Raw genomic sequence first — 16,656 nt, 5'->3', positions numbered from 1 at the left:
AGCCCCAGATTTTTGGCTTCTCCACCCAGTGAACCTGCCGCTTGCGGGCCTGCACACCCAGGTTCCTGACATGGCCATGCCCCACCATATCTTCCAAACTTTGATCCCCTCTCCCAAGCACACAGGCAGGTCCCAGCTACACAGATGCAGCTGATGGAGCAGGGGCGGACGCTGGCAGGCACCAAGGAAGCCTGCAGGCTGGCAGAGATGCCTGTTCTCACAGGCCCCAGGGCGTTCTGTCACTGGCTTCGTGTCTGAGCAGCATGAAGGGAACGGGTGGGAAACTGGAGAAGGATGAGGAAGGAAGATCTGGGAGGTGGGCTAGAGGCCAGGAAATATGACCTTGTAGGAAAGCTGGCGAAGGCCAGAACTCATGGGCACAGCTACAGACCGCTGTCTGGCTGGGGGGCTCTGCTGGTCCTCCACGTGGAGGGAGCAGCCTAGCGGGTCTCCCGCCCTGAGAAGCTCCCTCCCCATGACAGCACAACACACCTCCCCTGCTAGCCCAGGACCACGGCTGCTCGTCCATCCACCAGACAGAGTTCCTAAGGACCAACAGGGCCTCCATAAATGTTACTATAGGAACAGGAGGTAGATTTAAGGGAGAGGGACTGAACTTAGACAGGGAGAGGGCGTCAGTCTGGGGTGTTAGAAACAGGAACAGGTACTTGAGGAAGGTGCCCACCCTACTCAGACTGGGACGTTCAGTTTCCTGCCCAGTGGGAGGCCATGATTCTCAGAAGCCCCAGAGAAGAGAGCATGTTTCAAATGGACCCTTCTGGGAAAGATTCTGAGAATTCCAGGGAGAAAAGGGGCAGGAAAGGAGGGTTTGTCTCATTCACCGGCAGCTAACACATGCATGGGGCTCTGTGCAGAGGCTTAGCAGGCTCCACGAACCTAGGCTCTACCCCAGGAACTGAGGACCTGAGAGCCACGTCTATAAAATAAGAGAAGTCATGCTTGCTGAATTTCCTCCTCACAACCCAGTGTCCAGCTTTTGTGTAAATCCCAGGTTCTAACCCAGGTGGCTCTGTGGCAAAGAATCCACCTGCCAAAGCAGGAGATGCCAAAGACGCAGGTTCAATCCCTAGGTTGAGAAGATCCCCTGGAAGAGGAAATGGCAACCCAATCCAGTATTCTTGCCTGATGAATCCCATTGACAGAGAAGCCCGACAGGCTGCACTCCACTGGGTTTCAAAGAGCTGGACACAACTGGACACACACGCACGTAGAAGGAGGGATTCATCAAAACCAATTCAGAGAACACTAGACTCGCGAAAACCCAGAAGGCATACTCCCTTCCGATGCACCTTCACCACTAAGCTCCTTGGCCCTCACAACAACCCTGCAAAGTTGCAATTTCGATCCCTCATTTTTTCAGGACATGAAACTGAAGCCTCAAGGGAGCAGGCATATTCCTCCCGAGGCTGTGACAAGAATCCAGGTTGCCTGTCCTTGTTCTCCTGACTCCACCAAAGGCAAGACAGTGTGACCCCCAAAAGCAGGGGCTTTGGGCTCACAAAGCCCTGTGATCTGATCGTGACTGACCCCCAGCTGTGTGATACTGAACTTGGCACTTCAACTCTGTTTCCTCCTATAAAATGGGGGCAATAATAATAACTCTGTCCTGGGTTTTGGGGGGAGATTAAGTGAGGCAACACACGCGAAACCCTGGGCACAGTGCCAGGACACACTGATCACTGATGGGGTGAGGAAATGGTCTGGGCCAGGGAGCCCGTTTTCTACCTATGAGGCCTCAGGTCTTCATCCACGAGTGGAAAGGCTCTTCCCTGCCAGTTCTGGTGCTGGGGATCAGGGCTGGGGGTGCAGAGGAGATTCTGTAGCAAAAATGAGAGTGTGGGCAGCAAGATCGCAGCCCTAACTTCCTCTCTTTTTAATCTTTTGTTTTAAAAAAGGCATGTTTCTGCATTCTCGTCCTGTGGGAGCAAGTGGCCACAGCCCAGCAGCTTTGGCAAAAGGAAGAGCCAGCCCACTCTTCCCACGGCCCTGAGTTGAGCAGGTGGCCAGTGGGTGGGTGGGCAGGAGCCTGGAAACAGGACAGGGCCGAAAAGGGGAGGAGGCCAGGATGGGGAGGGCAGAGTGGGAGAGAGTGACCAGGGGTCCAGGGAGGAAGGGATGAAGCCTGCATGGGAGGGCCCTGGCAGGTGGGGGATGTCCTCGGGTGGATCCTGGGTACAAAGGTTTCAGGGGCACATGTCTGCCCACACGTGTGTGTCAGCAGCTTGTCAATGCCCTCATGTATGTGGTGACACGTGCCGTCACCCTGGGTGTGTACATGTGTTAGGAGAGGGTCACAGAATCTGGGCAGGGAGGAGTGTATGCAAGATAGACAGACACTGGAGGGACAAAATCTCAGATCTCAGCCCTGCTGGGAGGTCTTGGGGAGGGGTCTCCCCCAGTGTGGGCCTCACAGGTTTCGTGGGGATTGGTGTGGGCATGAGGCTAAAAAGTATAGAGACCTTTCCACCTTCAATATTCTTTATTTTTTTGGTTGTGCAGCACGGCTCACAGGACCTTAGTTCCCCAACCAGGGATTGAACCCAGGCCACCCAGTCCTAACTACTAGATCACCAGGGGCTTCCCTCCACCTTCAATATTCTATACTAGAGCTGTCCAACAGAACTTTCTACAATGATGGAAATACTGTCCATCGTGACAGATGCTAGCCTCCTATGGCTATAGAGCATTTGAAATGTGGTTAGTAGGACTGAAGAAACGAATTTTTAATTTTATTTCATTTCAATCATCATAAGTGGCTAGTGACCACCAGGTTGGATCGTGAAGTTCTATGTGGATAAGAACTGGCAGTCCTGAACCAGACCAACCAGAGTGCAAATTGTGGTCCAGCCTCTTACTAGCAACTTATTTAACCTCGGTATTTTCCTCCCCTGTAAAATGTAGGTAAAGACTAGTACCCACCCTGAGCAGTTGTTTCAAGGATTCAATATGAGACTAAGGTATGCAGTGGGTTTAGCCCAATCCTTGGAGTGCAGTAAATGCTCAGGAAACAACGCCTTTTATAGGCATCATTATCTCCGAAGTGATGAGAACAGCTGGCATCATCAGAAGCAAAATGGACCTTGTTTGCCAAGCTCATGAAAGAAGCAAGCCAGGGAAGGAGGTATGGGGGGACCATCGTGAGGGGATGGGGTGCTTCCCCAGGCCTAAGCAACCTGCCTTGGGTGTAAGCAGGCAGGGAGGCAGCACCTGGTTCAACAGACAGACGGGAAGGGCGAGGGCACGCTGATAGTGGGTCCATCGTGGCTGAAAATGTGGGAACGTGCTAATGGGCCATGAAAAGCAAGATTTACACTGGGAAATTGCTTTTCCGGCTGCCTGGCAGGCACAGTGTCCTGGGAGTTGCTGGCTGCCTGCCCACAGGAGGCTCATCACCCTCTCTGGCCCGAAATACCCCAAAATGCTGACTCGCAGTAATTCCAAACACCTGGGGTCCTCACTCAGCTTGGTTATCAGCTTGTTTATCCTTCCACTTGAAAGATGGACACGAGGAGCTGCAGCCCCACTTCCTCCTGGGCCATTTGTGAGAAGCATCTGTACACAGGGATGGGAAAAGGTCCCTGAGCCCCAGATCAGTGACCGCCATCTTGCCCTCAAGGCAACTTCCCCACCTTCACTCTAGAGCCCGGGGCATGCCTATGGGTATCAGCAGATGGGGACGGACACAACTCACGACGGCACAGTCCCGGAGCCAGACACGGCTTACAACGGCGCAGTCCCGGAGCCACTCTGCACTCCTCGGGGGTCTGACTATCAGGAGTCTCGTCTGTCTCTAGGGTCTTCCTTTCATTGGCTGCTTCCTCAAACACACCCAGGACTCCCTCATTCTGGAGAAATAAACAACCATCCTTCCCCAAACTTGAAAAGCTGAAAAACCAGGAGCCTTTCTCTCGACCCACAAGCCTTGGCCACTTCCTTCCTCCTCCTTCCTCTGCTGCCAAACTTCCAGAGCAAGTGTCCGACATTTGCCGCCTCCTCTTCCCACCTCCCACGCTTCATGAACCCACCACAATCTGGTTCCCACCCCCGGGCTCCCTGGAAGAAAAGTTGTGCCAGCCCCGCCCACCCAGTGCCCCCCACCCCCGCCCCTGCAGTCCCCAGTGGGCCTGATCTGCCTAGCCTGCCCCACAACAGGTGACATTTGGCCCCAGTGGCTACCCAGTTTGAGGCCCATCTTCTCTCTCATTTCTGGGTCCCACATTCTCCTTGGCAGGCCGCCCCCCCCAACTTGTTGTCGCTGCTTCATCCCCCTCCCATCCCCCTCTGAACATCTCTACTCCTTGTTCTCTCTCCACCCATCCTTACCTCTTCCCCTGCCATCCCTTCTACCCAGGACCATTAAGGTGGGATCTCTGTGGAGGCTCTGGGCATTCGTGAACATCCCTAAAATTTTAACTAAATTATTCTGGGTCTGTGCATTGTTCTGTAGAGAGGATGCATAGTTTTCATTAGCTTCACAAGGGATTCTCTGACCACCACCACTGCCCCCACCCACCTCCCCCCAACCCCGCAAAATGATGAAAGCCACTGAGAGTCACCCAAGAGTGAAATCTGCTTCTACACAGCCATTTTCACTTCAGAATTCTAGTCCCAAATTTCTAGCTACTCACTAGAAATACTATGTGATCGGCACCTCTTAATTAAAGTGCAGTTTTCTCTCTCCAAATCGCACCACTCCGGGTTAATATCCCTAAGCATTCTACCTCTCTGAGATGAGCTGGGGTGATTTCAGAAAGTGTCTGCTCAAAGGTAAACAGACCTGTTACCTGTGAGAGGATTAACTTGTAATACTTCCTGGTGGTCAGTAACTCACAGTCCAGGTTAGCTGGTCTGATCACTTGGCACAGAGCAAGGCCTGGGGGCATGGGACCCGCAGCAGATGGGGTTTGAATGTCTGGGGGAAGGTGCAGAGCTGGGGTTGGTCACTGGAGCAGCCCCAGTTGAGGGGCCAGAGTGTGGGCCATAAGAAGCTGCAGCCGACACCGCAGGAATATCTTGCCATTGAGGTCTACTCTCTCCCCATTCTACAGTTAAAGAAACTTGAAGAAAGAAACTTGAGGCCAAGACCTTGAACCCAGGAGTCCTGAATCATCATCCTTTGCTCTTTTCAATACCCTAAACTCTCAGACTCCCCTAACTTGGGGTCCACAGATGGGCATTAGGGTGAGGGGTTTGTGGGAAATGACATACAACATCCTGTGAGTTGGAATGAGTATGTGTTTTGGGGGGTGACTGTGGCTCATGTGAGATTCTCTGAGGGCTTCTAGATTCCTCAAACAGTTAAAAAGCTGGGATCAGATTTGTTCAGAAATGAAAGGAACATCCTGTTTGCACAACGTGTGTGTGCGTGTGCTAAGTCACTTCAGTCATGTCCGACTCTTTGCGACCCTATGGACTGCAAAGGCTCCTTTGTCCGTGGGATTCTCCAGGCAAGAATACTGGAGTGGGTTGCTATGCCCTCCTCTAGGGGATCTTCCCAACCCAGGGGTCAAACCCATGTCTCTTATGTCTCCTGCACCGGCAGGCGGGTTCTTTACCACTAGAGCCACCTGGGAAGCCCCTGTTTCCATAACACCCACCTCTATGTACTTTAAGCAAATCCCTTCACTTTGTGGGGGCTTCAGTTCATCCATCAGTGAAATCAACTATTGATCATTTGTAAGCCTTCTCTTTTTTTTTTTTTCTTTTTAAGCAATAGTATCCTTTCTTAATAAGAAACAAACACAGCTATGCAGGTCCCCAAATGGCAAACAGAGCAGAGGCAGCAGAGGCTGGGGGCTCAGAATCCCCTTTGCTTGGTTTTCTCTCTCTCTTCTCCCCAGCTCAGCAAGCAGCTCTTCCCCAAGCTCCACAAACTAGCATTTGAGAGCTAGGAAATCCTAGGACCTTTTCCTGAAACCACACATCCCTCCTCCTCTCCACCCCAGCTGCCGCCGCCCACTTCCAGACTCCAGCCGTCCCGCACTCCCAGGCCTGCCCCACGCCAACCCAGCAGAAGCCTTGCTGGAGACACAGAAGGCCTGGGAACCCGAAGTGTCTGTTTGCTGCAGGGAACATTGAACCAACAGAAGTTCCAACATGTTCCTTGTTTGGGCTGTGCCTAGGTTTTCTTGAATGGGTTACAAAAAGGAAAATTAAAAAATAGATATCCACAGAGCTTGGTGACGATCATAGCAGGCAAAACAGGGGGAAATGTTGAGGGGCTGCTTTCTCCCAGCTTCAGGGAGCCTCCTGGCCTGGCTCCAATCACATGTACACCCCAAAGACTTTCAGAGAGAAAGACTCCAAGGGGTGAAAAGCCAAGAATTGAAATGGAAAGAGGCTGAAGGGCCCAGATCTCATGTGTCACTGACTTGTGTGACCTCAGGCAAGCCCCTGACCCTCTCTGGACCTTATTTCCCCATCCCTAAGACAAGAGAGCACTCTTCATTCTGATATTCGTATGCAACTGAGGCTCTTCTGACCCCTAAACCATCTCCCACTTTGTGCTTCTAGCAAAGCATCTTACCAGACAAGGACAGGGATGCAGGCAAGGAGGGAAACAAGACCCAGCAGTGAGAAGAGGGCTTCCACATGTGTATCTGCTGGAACAGGGCTCAATATTTCCCAAGGCCATGTTCATCTGCGGGTAGAGGGTCAGTTCTGACAATGAGAAAGTTCTTTAGGTTGAACTGAAATCTATCTCCCTGTTACTCTAGACATGTAGCCCTGCTCTGCCCTCCAGAGCCATACAGAGCAGTCTTGTCTCATCTCTGGGGCTCAAGATGTCCCTGCAGGGATAAGGGGAGAGAATATACCCCTGAGGGGTCTCTTTTCCCTGCTAAAGTCCCCAGCTTCTTGGCCCTCTCTCACCTGATTTGGCTTCCAGACCTTGGCCACCCGGCCCGCGGGGGGGCGGGGGGGGCGTCTAGACATGCTACAGGTTTTTAATATTCCTTCTAGCCCCTAGGTATCCAAAAGTTGAAGGCAAGGACTTCCTTGCTGGTCCAGTGGCTAAGATTCCATGCTTCCACTTCAGGGAGCTCAGGTTCAATCCCTAGTCAGGAAACTAAGATCCTACATGCCCCATGGTGCCGCCAAAAAAAGAAAGTTGAAAGCAACAGAGAATGCCTAAGAAGAGTAAGACCACCAACCCCCTGGAGCTGACATGCTCCATCAAAATACACACCACAGAGACTTTGCCTATGCTGTTCCCACTGTGAGAAACACTCTTCCACCCTCTTCCCTCTGACCAGCTCTTACTCAGCTTTCACTCCCCAGTGTCACTGCCTCAGGGGAGCCTTCCCTGATTCCTCCATCATCCCAACCAGTTGAGGTCTCTTTGTAGCTTATAACCCCATGTTTGTGCTCATAGCCTTTATCCAGTTGCATTTAAATAACAATATCTGAAGTGATTTAGTTAATGTCAGATTTCCACTAGATCATGAGCCCCAAATGGGCAGAGATGACATAAGTCTGGCATGTGGTACCTGCTGGGCTCAGCCCGAGGCCAGGAACAGAGTCTATGCTCAGGAAATATTTGTTGAGTGGATGCAAGGGTCACAGACTTGTTCCTCCTTTTATATGATGCTGAGACATCAAGGCCGTCAGTGTTTTCTAGCACAGAAGGTCCCACCAGCCTCACAGCCCCACCTGACATCTTGGTGGGCACCCAAGTCCCATAGGGACCTAGATCTAGTGCCTGGGCTGGGTCTCAGCAGCCCGTGACATGCTGGGTGGTGGGGCAGAGGTTGCGCCAGGTTGGCCTGGGCTGGGAAGCTTCCTACCACACCACAGAGAGGCTCGGAAGAGACCATGACACATCAACGTGTGTGTAGGAGGGGTGGACTGTGGCCAACGGACCAGAGCACAAAAGAGGGAAGGAGAGAGAGAAACAGGGACCAGAGATGCAGGGAAGGACAGAGAGAGAAAGACGGCAAGAGCAAGAGAGCGAACGCAAGGGAGAATGAGAGCGAGGTGGTGGCAGCAGGGGCACGACCCAGAAGCCTGCCAGCATCACCTTGCTCTCCCTGCGCTGGGAGGTAAGGTTCTTGCTTGATGCCCTGTTGGAGCCAGTGTGTCAGCATACACATCCATATGCACCCGTGTGTGCGTGTGTGTGTGTGTGCGTGTGTGCAAGCGTGCACTAGCAACAGGATGCAGGCACTGCATTCCAAGGCTGTGCCCTCACCCTCTGGGGGGGCTGGGGCCCCAGACTGCAGGAATGCTGGCAGCAGTCACTGCGTGCCTGTGCAGGGAGGCGGGCAGGCGGGAGCAGGGCTCAGCAGTGTCAGTGTGTCTCAGCCTGTGTGGGGGCGGCCGCGTGGGGGCGGAGGGCTGCGGCAAGCACCAGAACATGTGCGTGCCTTCCGCTCTGGTGGCTTGGAGGAAGAGTGGGGGAAGGCTGTCCCCTTCCCTTGTCCCACTTGCCCCCAACTTCCCATCCTTAGCTGCTGGCCCCTGAACATCCCCTGGCCCCCTACCCTGGCTGCCGTTGCCACAGGCTCTTCCTGCGGCCTTGGGCAAACTGTCTCTCTGGGTATTGGCTCCACCATTGATGCTGTGAGGAGACAATGTCTATGGTCCTCCCAGCTCTGGTGTTCGGGAAGCCTGAAATTTCCCACAGGTGCCTTTCACAGGCAGAGGCTAAAGAGGGTAGCAACTCTAACGGTGCCTTCCAGCATCTGCAGAAGTGCTCTGATCCCCAATTCACAGATAGTAAAGCTGAGGTACACCAGGGACAAGGAATCTGGTGCAGTCAATTAGAGGCAGAATCATGATGGGAAAATAAGTGACAGTTCAGAGTTTCCTCATCCGCAAGGGCACACCCTTCTTCCCTGGAAGTGTTCCCCAGGCAGGGCACCACGAGAGGGCCCCCTTAGTCTTCTCTCCATATGAGCGGTGCTGGGGACCTACACGCAAGCATGAGTGCTGCCACCAGTCCCCTGAGCCAGGTCATTTCACCTTCTCAAGCCTCAGTCTGCTCATCTGAAAGATGGGAGAGTAAGTCCTCTCCCTCCCTCAGGGATGAGCTAGTGGGTGGAAAAGTGCCACACTGGCCCCAAAGCGCTGTGAAGGTGACAGGTTGTCAGAAGCAAAATAAAAACACAGTCCTGTCTTTGCAGGGGATAGTGCCTCATTGCACAGGTATTTTCTCTTCTCCAGTATTACACCTAGGATCCTCCTAACAGCCCTGACAGGAAGAGAGTGGGATTGAGAAACGCATCCTGCAGATGTCAGAGCTTGTGTCCAAGAGCGAAGGAACCTAAGCACCCAGGACCCTTGGCTTCCCCCCCTCCACCCCACCCCAGAACAGGGAGCTGCCTCTGGTCTCCAGTGTCCCCCACTGATCAGCTCAGCCTGAGCCTTGTTCATGATACAAAGCCATGGGGGCTCCAGAGCCAGCTCTCCCCTCTCCCTCAGGCAATCTTGCTGGCCCCTGCAGCCCTTCCCCCAGCTCCAACACCACCCTTGAGTCAATTTCAGATCCTTTTCTAGAGAGAAAAGACTGGGTTGCTGTTCTCTCTGTCCTCCCTCCCTTCTCCCTCCCCTTCTCAAGTAAAATCTCCTTCCCAGGCTCTCTCTGTACAGCCCAGTGATTACACAGGCTGCAGGGTAATTCTGCCTCCCTAACTAACCTCTCCTGGGACTGGGATTCAAAGCCCGGAGAATGTCAAGGGCTAGAAGAGGCATTCTCCTTCTCTATCTCCTGGAATTCACCCCTTCCTCCCCCTGCTGCCCCACCCACCCCGGGTCCTGGTCTTCCAGAAGGTTGGGTCTGCAGGGAGCTCTGACCCTAGCCCCCAGGCCCACTCTGACTCTGGAGCTGGGGGTGCTGCAACCTGCCTCCTGCCTCCAAACAAGCCTCTGTGCTCCTAAGGTCTGGGCTTCTGTTTCCCTCTCCCATGGGAGGAAGGAGGACTGGAGGGGTCAAGGAAGGAGGAAGTGAGCTAGTCTCTGGGTTCCCAGAGACAGCCCCACCCCAACCCTCTAGGGAAAGTGGAATCAAGTTCCTGGCTTATGTGAATTGTATGCTGCAGTGGGACCTCCATCCAGGAGCATCAAGAGGCCCCAGAGCACTAATTCTGACCCCGACCCCTCAACCCCCTCAGCTGGCTGCCCCCTAGGCGGGGCAGGAGCCCCTCCTCTGACATCCTTAGCCAGCCCTACCCTGGGGTCCTCGAAGGCCTGCAGTCAGGAGCCAGGCCTCACTGGGCAGGGTGCCAGGAATCCCTCAAGAGGCTCGTGTCCTCCTCCTGTCCTTCTCTGCAGCTAGGAGGCCAGGGCCCTGCAAAAGGAGGTCAAAGGCCCCCATGGCCCCTTGGAGGGCCAGCCTAGCTGCCTCTGGCAATCATCATGCTGGTGATCTGAAGTGGGCTCCTGGAAATGGGAGTGCAGCTTCCAGGTGGTAACAGTAGTATCCTGGCTGGCCAGGGCCTTGGGTCACCCCTTGAAGGGTGGTCTCCGTAGGCATCTGCGCTGCTCATCCCGACAGAAGAGGAGCCTGTCCCATCCCAGCCAGCCTGGTGGGTGAGGGGCAGGGCTTGGTCAACCCCTTCTGCCAAGCTGGGCAAACTCCTGTCAAAAAGCAAAGCCCTGGCAGGTGCCAGCCCCCATTTGAGGGCAGTGGTGATCTCAGGGTGCCACAAGAGTCACTGTGTCTTCATGAGAACCCTCTCACTTCATCCTCCCAGTCCCTCTTTGTCTCCAGGTTACAGGTTGTGGGAAACAGGCGCCGTAGCCTGTCCAGCGTCACAGTGCTATGGGTGGTAAGGTCCGGGCCTTTGTGCCCTGTGCTGAGTGCTGCCACTACCTGGTCATTTGGATTGAAGCTTCGAGTGAATCAGGAAAGCCCTGCCTCCCCAGTGATGCACCGTGGCCTTTTAAACCCAGGCATCAGAGGGGTAGCACCTCATCTCCTTGTTTTCCAATACAAGCATCCTCAGGCCCCATCCTTAGGCTTCCTGATGTCTGGCGAGTCCTGACATTGCCCGCACCATTTCGTAGGTTCAAGCATTTTTCTAGGGAAGATAGACTTTCATCAGATTCCTGGAGGAATATGTGACCTTAAAAATGTTAAGAGCACTGGTAATTGTGGAAGGAAATTGATCAGATTAGGCCTGGCCTTGCCTGCTACCCTCAGTCTTTCTGCCATGGTCACAAAAGGGCTCCAGAAATTCTGCCCATGCCCTGATCCCTGCAAGAGCCCTGGCAGACCGTGGGGCCAAGAAGGCTCTCCCTGCCAAGTCACCACCAGACCACCCAGTCTTCATGATAGCCATCTCCACTTAGGGCAAAACAGCAGTTTTATAAGCGCCTGAGTCACATCTCAACTCCATTTCACTGCACTCTGTGACGCAGTCCTCCCAGAACTGAGCCTTGGTCGCACCCTGAAAGGCAGCGCCCAGCTGATCAGGGAATCCTTGGCTCCAGTGGATGCCGGAACCCAGCTGAGAAGGGGTCCCTGCACAAGTGTGGCAGACAGCCTGGGTCCTCCAGAGCAGCCCCAAACATTTCATTCCTGCTGTCCACACCCCACCCTCAGGACAAAAACACACTCAGAAAGACAGGAAGTCTGCAGACAGGAGTGAGCACACGTCTGCACATGGGTATGTGTCTGTACAAGGGTCTGGTGTGTGCCTATAGGTGTCAGGATAGCCTGGTGTGCAAGTGTGTGTGTGCATGTGTGTGTGCGGGCAGCCTACTTGTACACAGTCACGGGCCCACCTCCCACACACATGCAGACACCAGCCTGAGCTCGCACATGCCTTCAGCAGCCACACTCCCACCCGAGCCCATGGGCCCAGGCCTCAGACACACACACATAAACCTTTCCATGGGTATGGCCCCTGGTCCGCACAGATGTCCATATCCAGACCTCACAGGGACACCAGCCAGCCCACGTCCCACCTGCGCATCCTTACACAGACATATATTTACATACAGCTGATGTGCACACAGCTCCAACCATGTGTACATAAGTGACGCATGTATGCACCTTCGTTCTCGTGCAAATCAGCCAACGGACCTCCTTGTGCCACTTGCATCCATCCACCCCTGCAGGGCACACTTGCATTTTCAGGACCTCCACATAAAGCACACACCAGTACCTTGCCCCAGGGCACATACACATGAACACTTGCACACCTTTTCAGTGCACGCAAGTGTACCACAGAGTCAGTGCTTACACAACAACACACATCAAAATGCACCCTTGCGTGTGCATATTCAGACCTTACAGCAGCACATATCTGCCTACAGGGTGCCTCTCCCCTGCACTCCTGCTACTATATCAGCGGCCACCCAGGGCACTGGGGCTGCATTGCCCATAGGGCAAATTCCGCCTCCAAACTGTACCCCTACTGTGGATCTATCTCCAGATGCTTCACAAACCTAGCTGGCGGCACCTGGGAGTGCTCCCCGGACACTCCACAGTCCATGGGGCTATCCCAAGGGGCTCTCCTCTCCCTCCCCCACCTCCTCCCATCTTTCTCTCCACACCAGTCATCAAAGGCAGGAAATGAGCTCTGAGGCTGGACAACTTTGATGAGGGACCAGAGCTGGTGCACCCTCACATCACTAGCCCCTGCATTAGCAGAATCCCCCCTCCCACAGCTCACTGACTGTCTCTCCCCTCCTCCCAACACCCAAGAAGTCTCAACAGGGGCTCATTTATTAACCCCTCCTGTACCATTGCTGTCACCCTTGGCAGAGCTGGCAGGGGGAAGGAGGGGAGGGGCTGTGCTTATAAGGAGAAGTCAGCCACTCCGCACAGCTGCTGTAGGTGCCTAAAGGCAGGAGGAACTACCCAGGAAGTGATGAGCTCTCTGTCACCAGAAGTAACCAAGTTGAGGCCAGATGACCACCTCAAGAAAAAAACTCAACAGGGGATTCCAGCCTTGGACTCAGCTGACTGGGAAGAACCTTTTTAAATCCTGAATTTCTACCAATCTGTGTGTGCCCAGGTCATGTGCAGTTGTGTGTGTATGTATGTGTTTGCATGCACAGACACTGCCACGCACTGTCAACCCTTCACCTCTACACACACACTCACGCAGCTAGCCTTGGCACAGCTTGGCAAACATGCCTGTGCCCAACTCTAGGCACTCTGCACATGCAAGCACCTCCAAGCACATTCAGTCTCCCTGTGTGTGCACGGAAAGCAGTGCAGGTGCCCCCCACCCATGATGCTGAGCCCCCTGAGCCCTCCAGGACTCTCTGAGCTGCAACTCACTTTCCTAGTTCCTCGAAGAGCTGGTACTCTTCCGTGAAGCGGGTGCAGGTGATGGTGGCCATCCTGGCGCTGGGCGGGCAGGCGAGGCTTGGGGCTGTAGGACCAAGACCGGAGCGCTGCTGCTCCCAGAACTAGGGACCACTCGCCTGCCCGTGCTGCCAAGTGCGAACTGAGAACCGGCTTGACTGACGAGCCCTGGGCTTCTGAGCAGAGCACTGTGGCTGCTCACAGCCTCGCGAGCCTTCGTCAGCATCCAGGTCCCCATGGCAACCACCTCCGAAACGCCCTGTTCCCGTTGCCCCGGTAACTGCCTCCCCAACACCTGCCTGCCTTCCACTGCAAAACCTGCTCCCGGACGCCCTGGCCCTACCACACACAATACTGCAGGCCTGTGTGGGCCCAGGGGTGGGTGGACCCAGCACCCCCAAGGTGATGGACTTAGGGAGGGGCTGGCAGAAGGGGAAGAGAACAAACTTAGTTCACAAGTGATCTTCAGTCTTCCCACTACCCCCACTTCTAACTGTGGGCCCTTGTAACAGACAGGATGGGATTAAGTGGGGCAAAAAGGCAGTTACCATGGTAACGGCCAGTGGGTGCCATGTTCCGGATGGTCCCCAGAAAAGACAGGAAGCAGTTACCCTGGCAACTTCATCTCCTCTGGAGAGACAGGTATTGCCCCGTTGCCCTGGCAACTGCCAGGTTCTAAGGTTTACAGGGAAATGATGGCTAATTCATTGGGATCTCTCTCTCTCAGTAGATCACTATAGCCTCTTTAACTATCTCTCTGCTCCCTTGTAATTTTTTTTTGCCTCTGCCTCTGTCTTTCTTATTTTGCGCTCCCTCTCTCTGTTCTTTGCCACCTTGTCCATCACACTGGCACTCTAGCTAGGGGCAGAAGTGCAGAGGAGCTATCGGGGTTCTGGAGGGAACATCCCTGGCGGCCCACTCATCCCAGCCCCTCTCAGCTATTACAGTCAGCTGTCCCTCAGGTCCCCTCCGGAGGTCTCTTCCTTAGCCACACTCTTAGCCCAGGCCCCCGGAGGGGCCATGCAGATCTGGTCTCCTGGGGCTCATGTCCCAGTTTCTGTTCGTGCTCCACGTCAAGGTGAAAGAGGCAGAAGAGGCATTGGGGAGGGGAGCATGGCCTGGCTTGGAGGGGAGTGGCCATGGACCTGCCCTAAAATTCTCATTCCCAAATTCTGTGGGCACGTTCCCTGCCAACTTCAACTCTTCAGGGCGGTAACCATGTCTATGGCCCCAAGATCTCACCCCAAGACCTGGGGGGTTAAGAGGAAAAAGAACTGGCATTTAAAGATCTGAGTTCAATTCCAGTCTTAACATATATTGACTGTGTGGTGCTGGGTAAGTCACAGCCCCTCTCTGAGCCTCTCGCTCCTTTTAGCTGCCACTGGAAAGGAAGGCTGTGAAGATAGAGTAGGCTGAGAGCTGTGGAGGCCTTTATGAAGTATGTAAACATGAGGCCTCTTTTTAGTTTCTAGAAGCGGCAAAAAGAAGATCTAAAGTGAGACAATGACTACTTCCATCACTGCAGCTTGAACTCAGAATCTCGGACCCTCACACCCACCTCCTCCATTCAAGCTCCCTTTGCAGCCCTCCATGCCGGCACTTGCCCACAATGACCACACAGTAAAAGGATCCAGGATCCCAACTCTCTTGGGTTTCTAGCCCAGCCCTCCTTCAGAATCTCCAAATCGCCTTACTGGTCACCTCACTTAGTAGACACATTATCTGCTTGTTGGTAATCCCCAGCCCCAGCAGATCCCTGACTATACAACCCTAGGTCCTCTAGGGCCCCTGGGGAAATCTGGGTACTCTCCAGCTCTGTCCCTCTTCCTGGGCGAGTCAGGAGTGGGAGAGAATGATGGAGTTGACTCTGATGCAGCCACTTCTTCCCAGGAGAGAAACAGGAGGGAGGCAGAGAGGAAGGAGGGGAGGAGAGTCATGGAGGAGGGGGTAAATGGCTTAGCCACTAATTGCACCATTACCACCTTCAGAAAAAGGAAAAACCACTCAGTTTGGTTTCTGTGCACAATATGCTTCCCGCTTTGCCGCCAACGTTGCAATTCAGAGGCAGAGAAGAGAGGCCTTTGCTCAGGGGCTGCACAGCTGGTGGGTAGCGGGCAGGGCACAGAATATACATCTAAAGGCTAGAAGCGATCGCAGGTGAGCTGAAGAAAGGCTGCACTGCCACCCCCGTATCCCAGACCTGCTAGCCTGTCCCCAGGAGGAGACTGCTTCCACACATGAAAGCACTGGAACCATCCTTAGCGACTACCGAGGGCACCTGAGTCATTGCCCAGAGGAGAGGAGAGGCAGCGCTGGGCAGTAGTTAGTGACCACCGAGGGTACCTGAGTCATTGCCCAGAGGAGAGGAGGGGCAGTGCTGGGCAGTGGTTAGACTGACTCCATGACCTACAGGCTGTCATGAGTAGCCTAGCTAGGGATGAGTAGCCTAGCTTCTCTGTGCCTTGATTTCTTAATCTGCAAAATAGTGCTAACATTCCCTAGCTCCAAGGCTGTTCTAAGGATTAAATGAGATGAGCACAGTGTCTGACATGCTGTAAATGCTCAAAAGATGGGAAATGATTCTTAGGAAGAAATTCAAAAGTCACTCCCTCTTCATACTGCTCCCTCTGAATCATGGAAGGACACACCACACATCACTCCAGGTGCCATTCTCTGAGTTCCCACTGGAACTGAGCTCAGGTTTGGACATCACCTTGCCTGTCCTGGTTTGCAGCATTCCTGCAGTACAAAGGACTGGGGCAGGAGAACAGGCCCAGCATGTCAGGTACTAACTAACTTAAATGCTGCTTTAGAAATTAACAAACAGGACAAAAGGGAATTGTGCCCCGAGGTTGTATTAATGGGGGTCTAATATTCTGAATAAAGGAGGTGATAGTCCAGCCTGGCTTGGAGCTGGCTTGAGCCTCTCCCCTCTCCTCAATCCTTCCTTGCTCCCCTTGAGCCCTTCCTTCTCAGATATCCCTGTCTTTCCTCTTCCTTTTTATCCCTTTTCCAAGTTTCTGTCTCCCTTCCTCTCTTCAGTTTCATTTGTTTTCTTCCTCCCCATGCTGGCCTGGACCCTGTGCACACAGTCCTAGGGGGTGGACAGGACCCAGGCTGTAGGGTCCTGATGTTGCAGAGATGACTGGAGAGGATGGAGAGGGAGGAGGAAAATGGAGAAGAGGAAAAGGTCTCCTTGGCAACTCCTTGTTATACACACACACACACCTCCGAACTTTCAAAGGCCTCAAACATAGGTGTGGGCACTGCCTCAGACAGGCAACCCCCATCCTGACTGTAACTGCCACCCTGCCGAGGAGGCATGACTGCTAATTCACTGCTTCCCCTGTGCCCAAGAGGCTGGTAGCTGTGCCCAG

General features: G+C 53.8%; 1 protein-coding gene across 2 annotated transcripts in view; it reads right to left on the bottom strand.

Annotated features, from left to right (window-relative positions):
- The window catches only part of CAMK2A (calcium/calmodulin dependent protein kinase II alpha), a 65,457-nt gene extending 51,945 nt beyond the window's left edge, over nucleotides 1–13,512 (bottom strand). The window contains exon 1 of one of the 2 annotated variants that reach the window (XM_040239600.1): nucleotides 13,253–13,512. In XM_040239600.1, coding sequence (XP_040095534.1) covers nucleotides 13,253–13,314 — 62 coding nt within the window. In that variant the 5' untranslated portion in view covers nucleotides 13,315–13,512. The remainder of the gene's footprint in view (nucleotides 1–13,252) is intronic. The other variant, XM_040239599.1, reaches the window with a different exon arrangement.
- Between the last annotated feature and the right edge of the window lie 3,144 nt (nucleotides 13,513–16,656).

This window comes from Oryx dammah, unplaced genomic scaffold (genome assembly GCF_014754425.2).
Source record: "Oryx dammah isolate SB20612 unplaced genomic scaffold, SCBI_Odam_1.1 HiC_scaffold_5, whole genome shotgun sequence".
NCBI classification, from domain to species: domain Eukaryota; kingdom Metazoa; phylum Chordata; class Mammalia; order Artiodactyla; family Bovidae; genus Oryx; species Oryx dammah.
The sequence above is the reverse complement of the archived record's forward strand: the minus strand, read 5'-3'. Positions and strand labels throughout refer to the sequence as shown.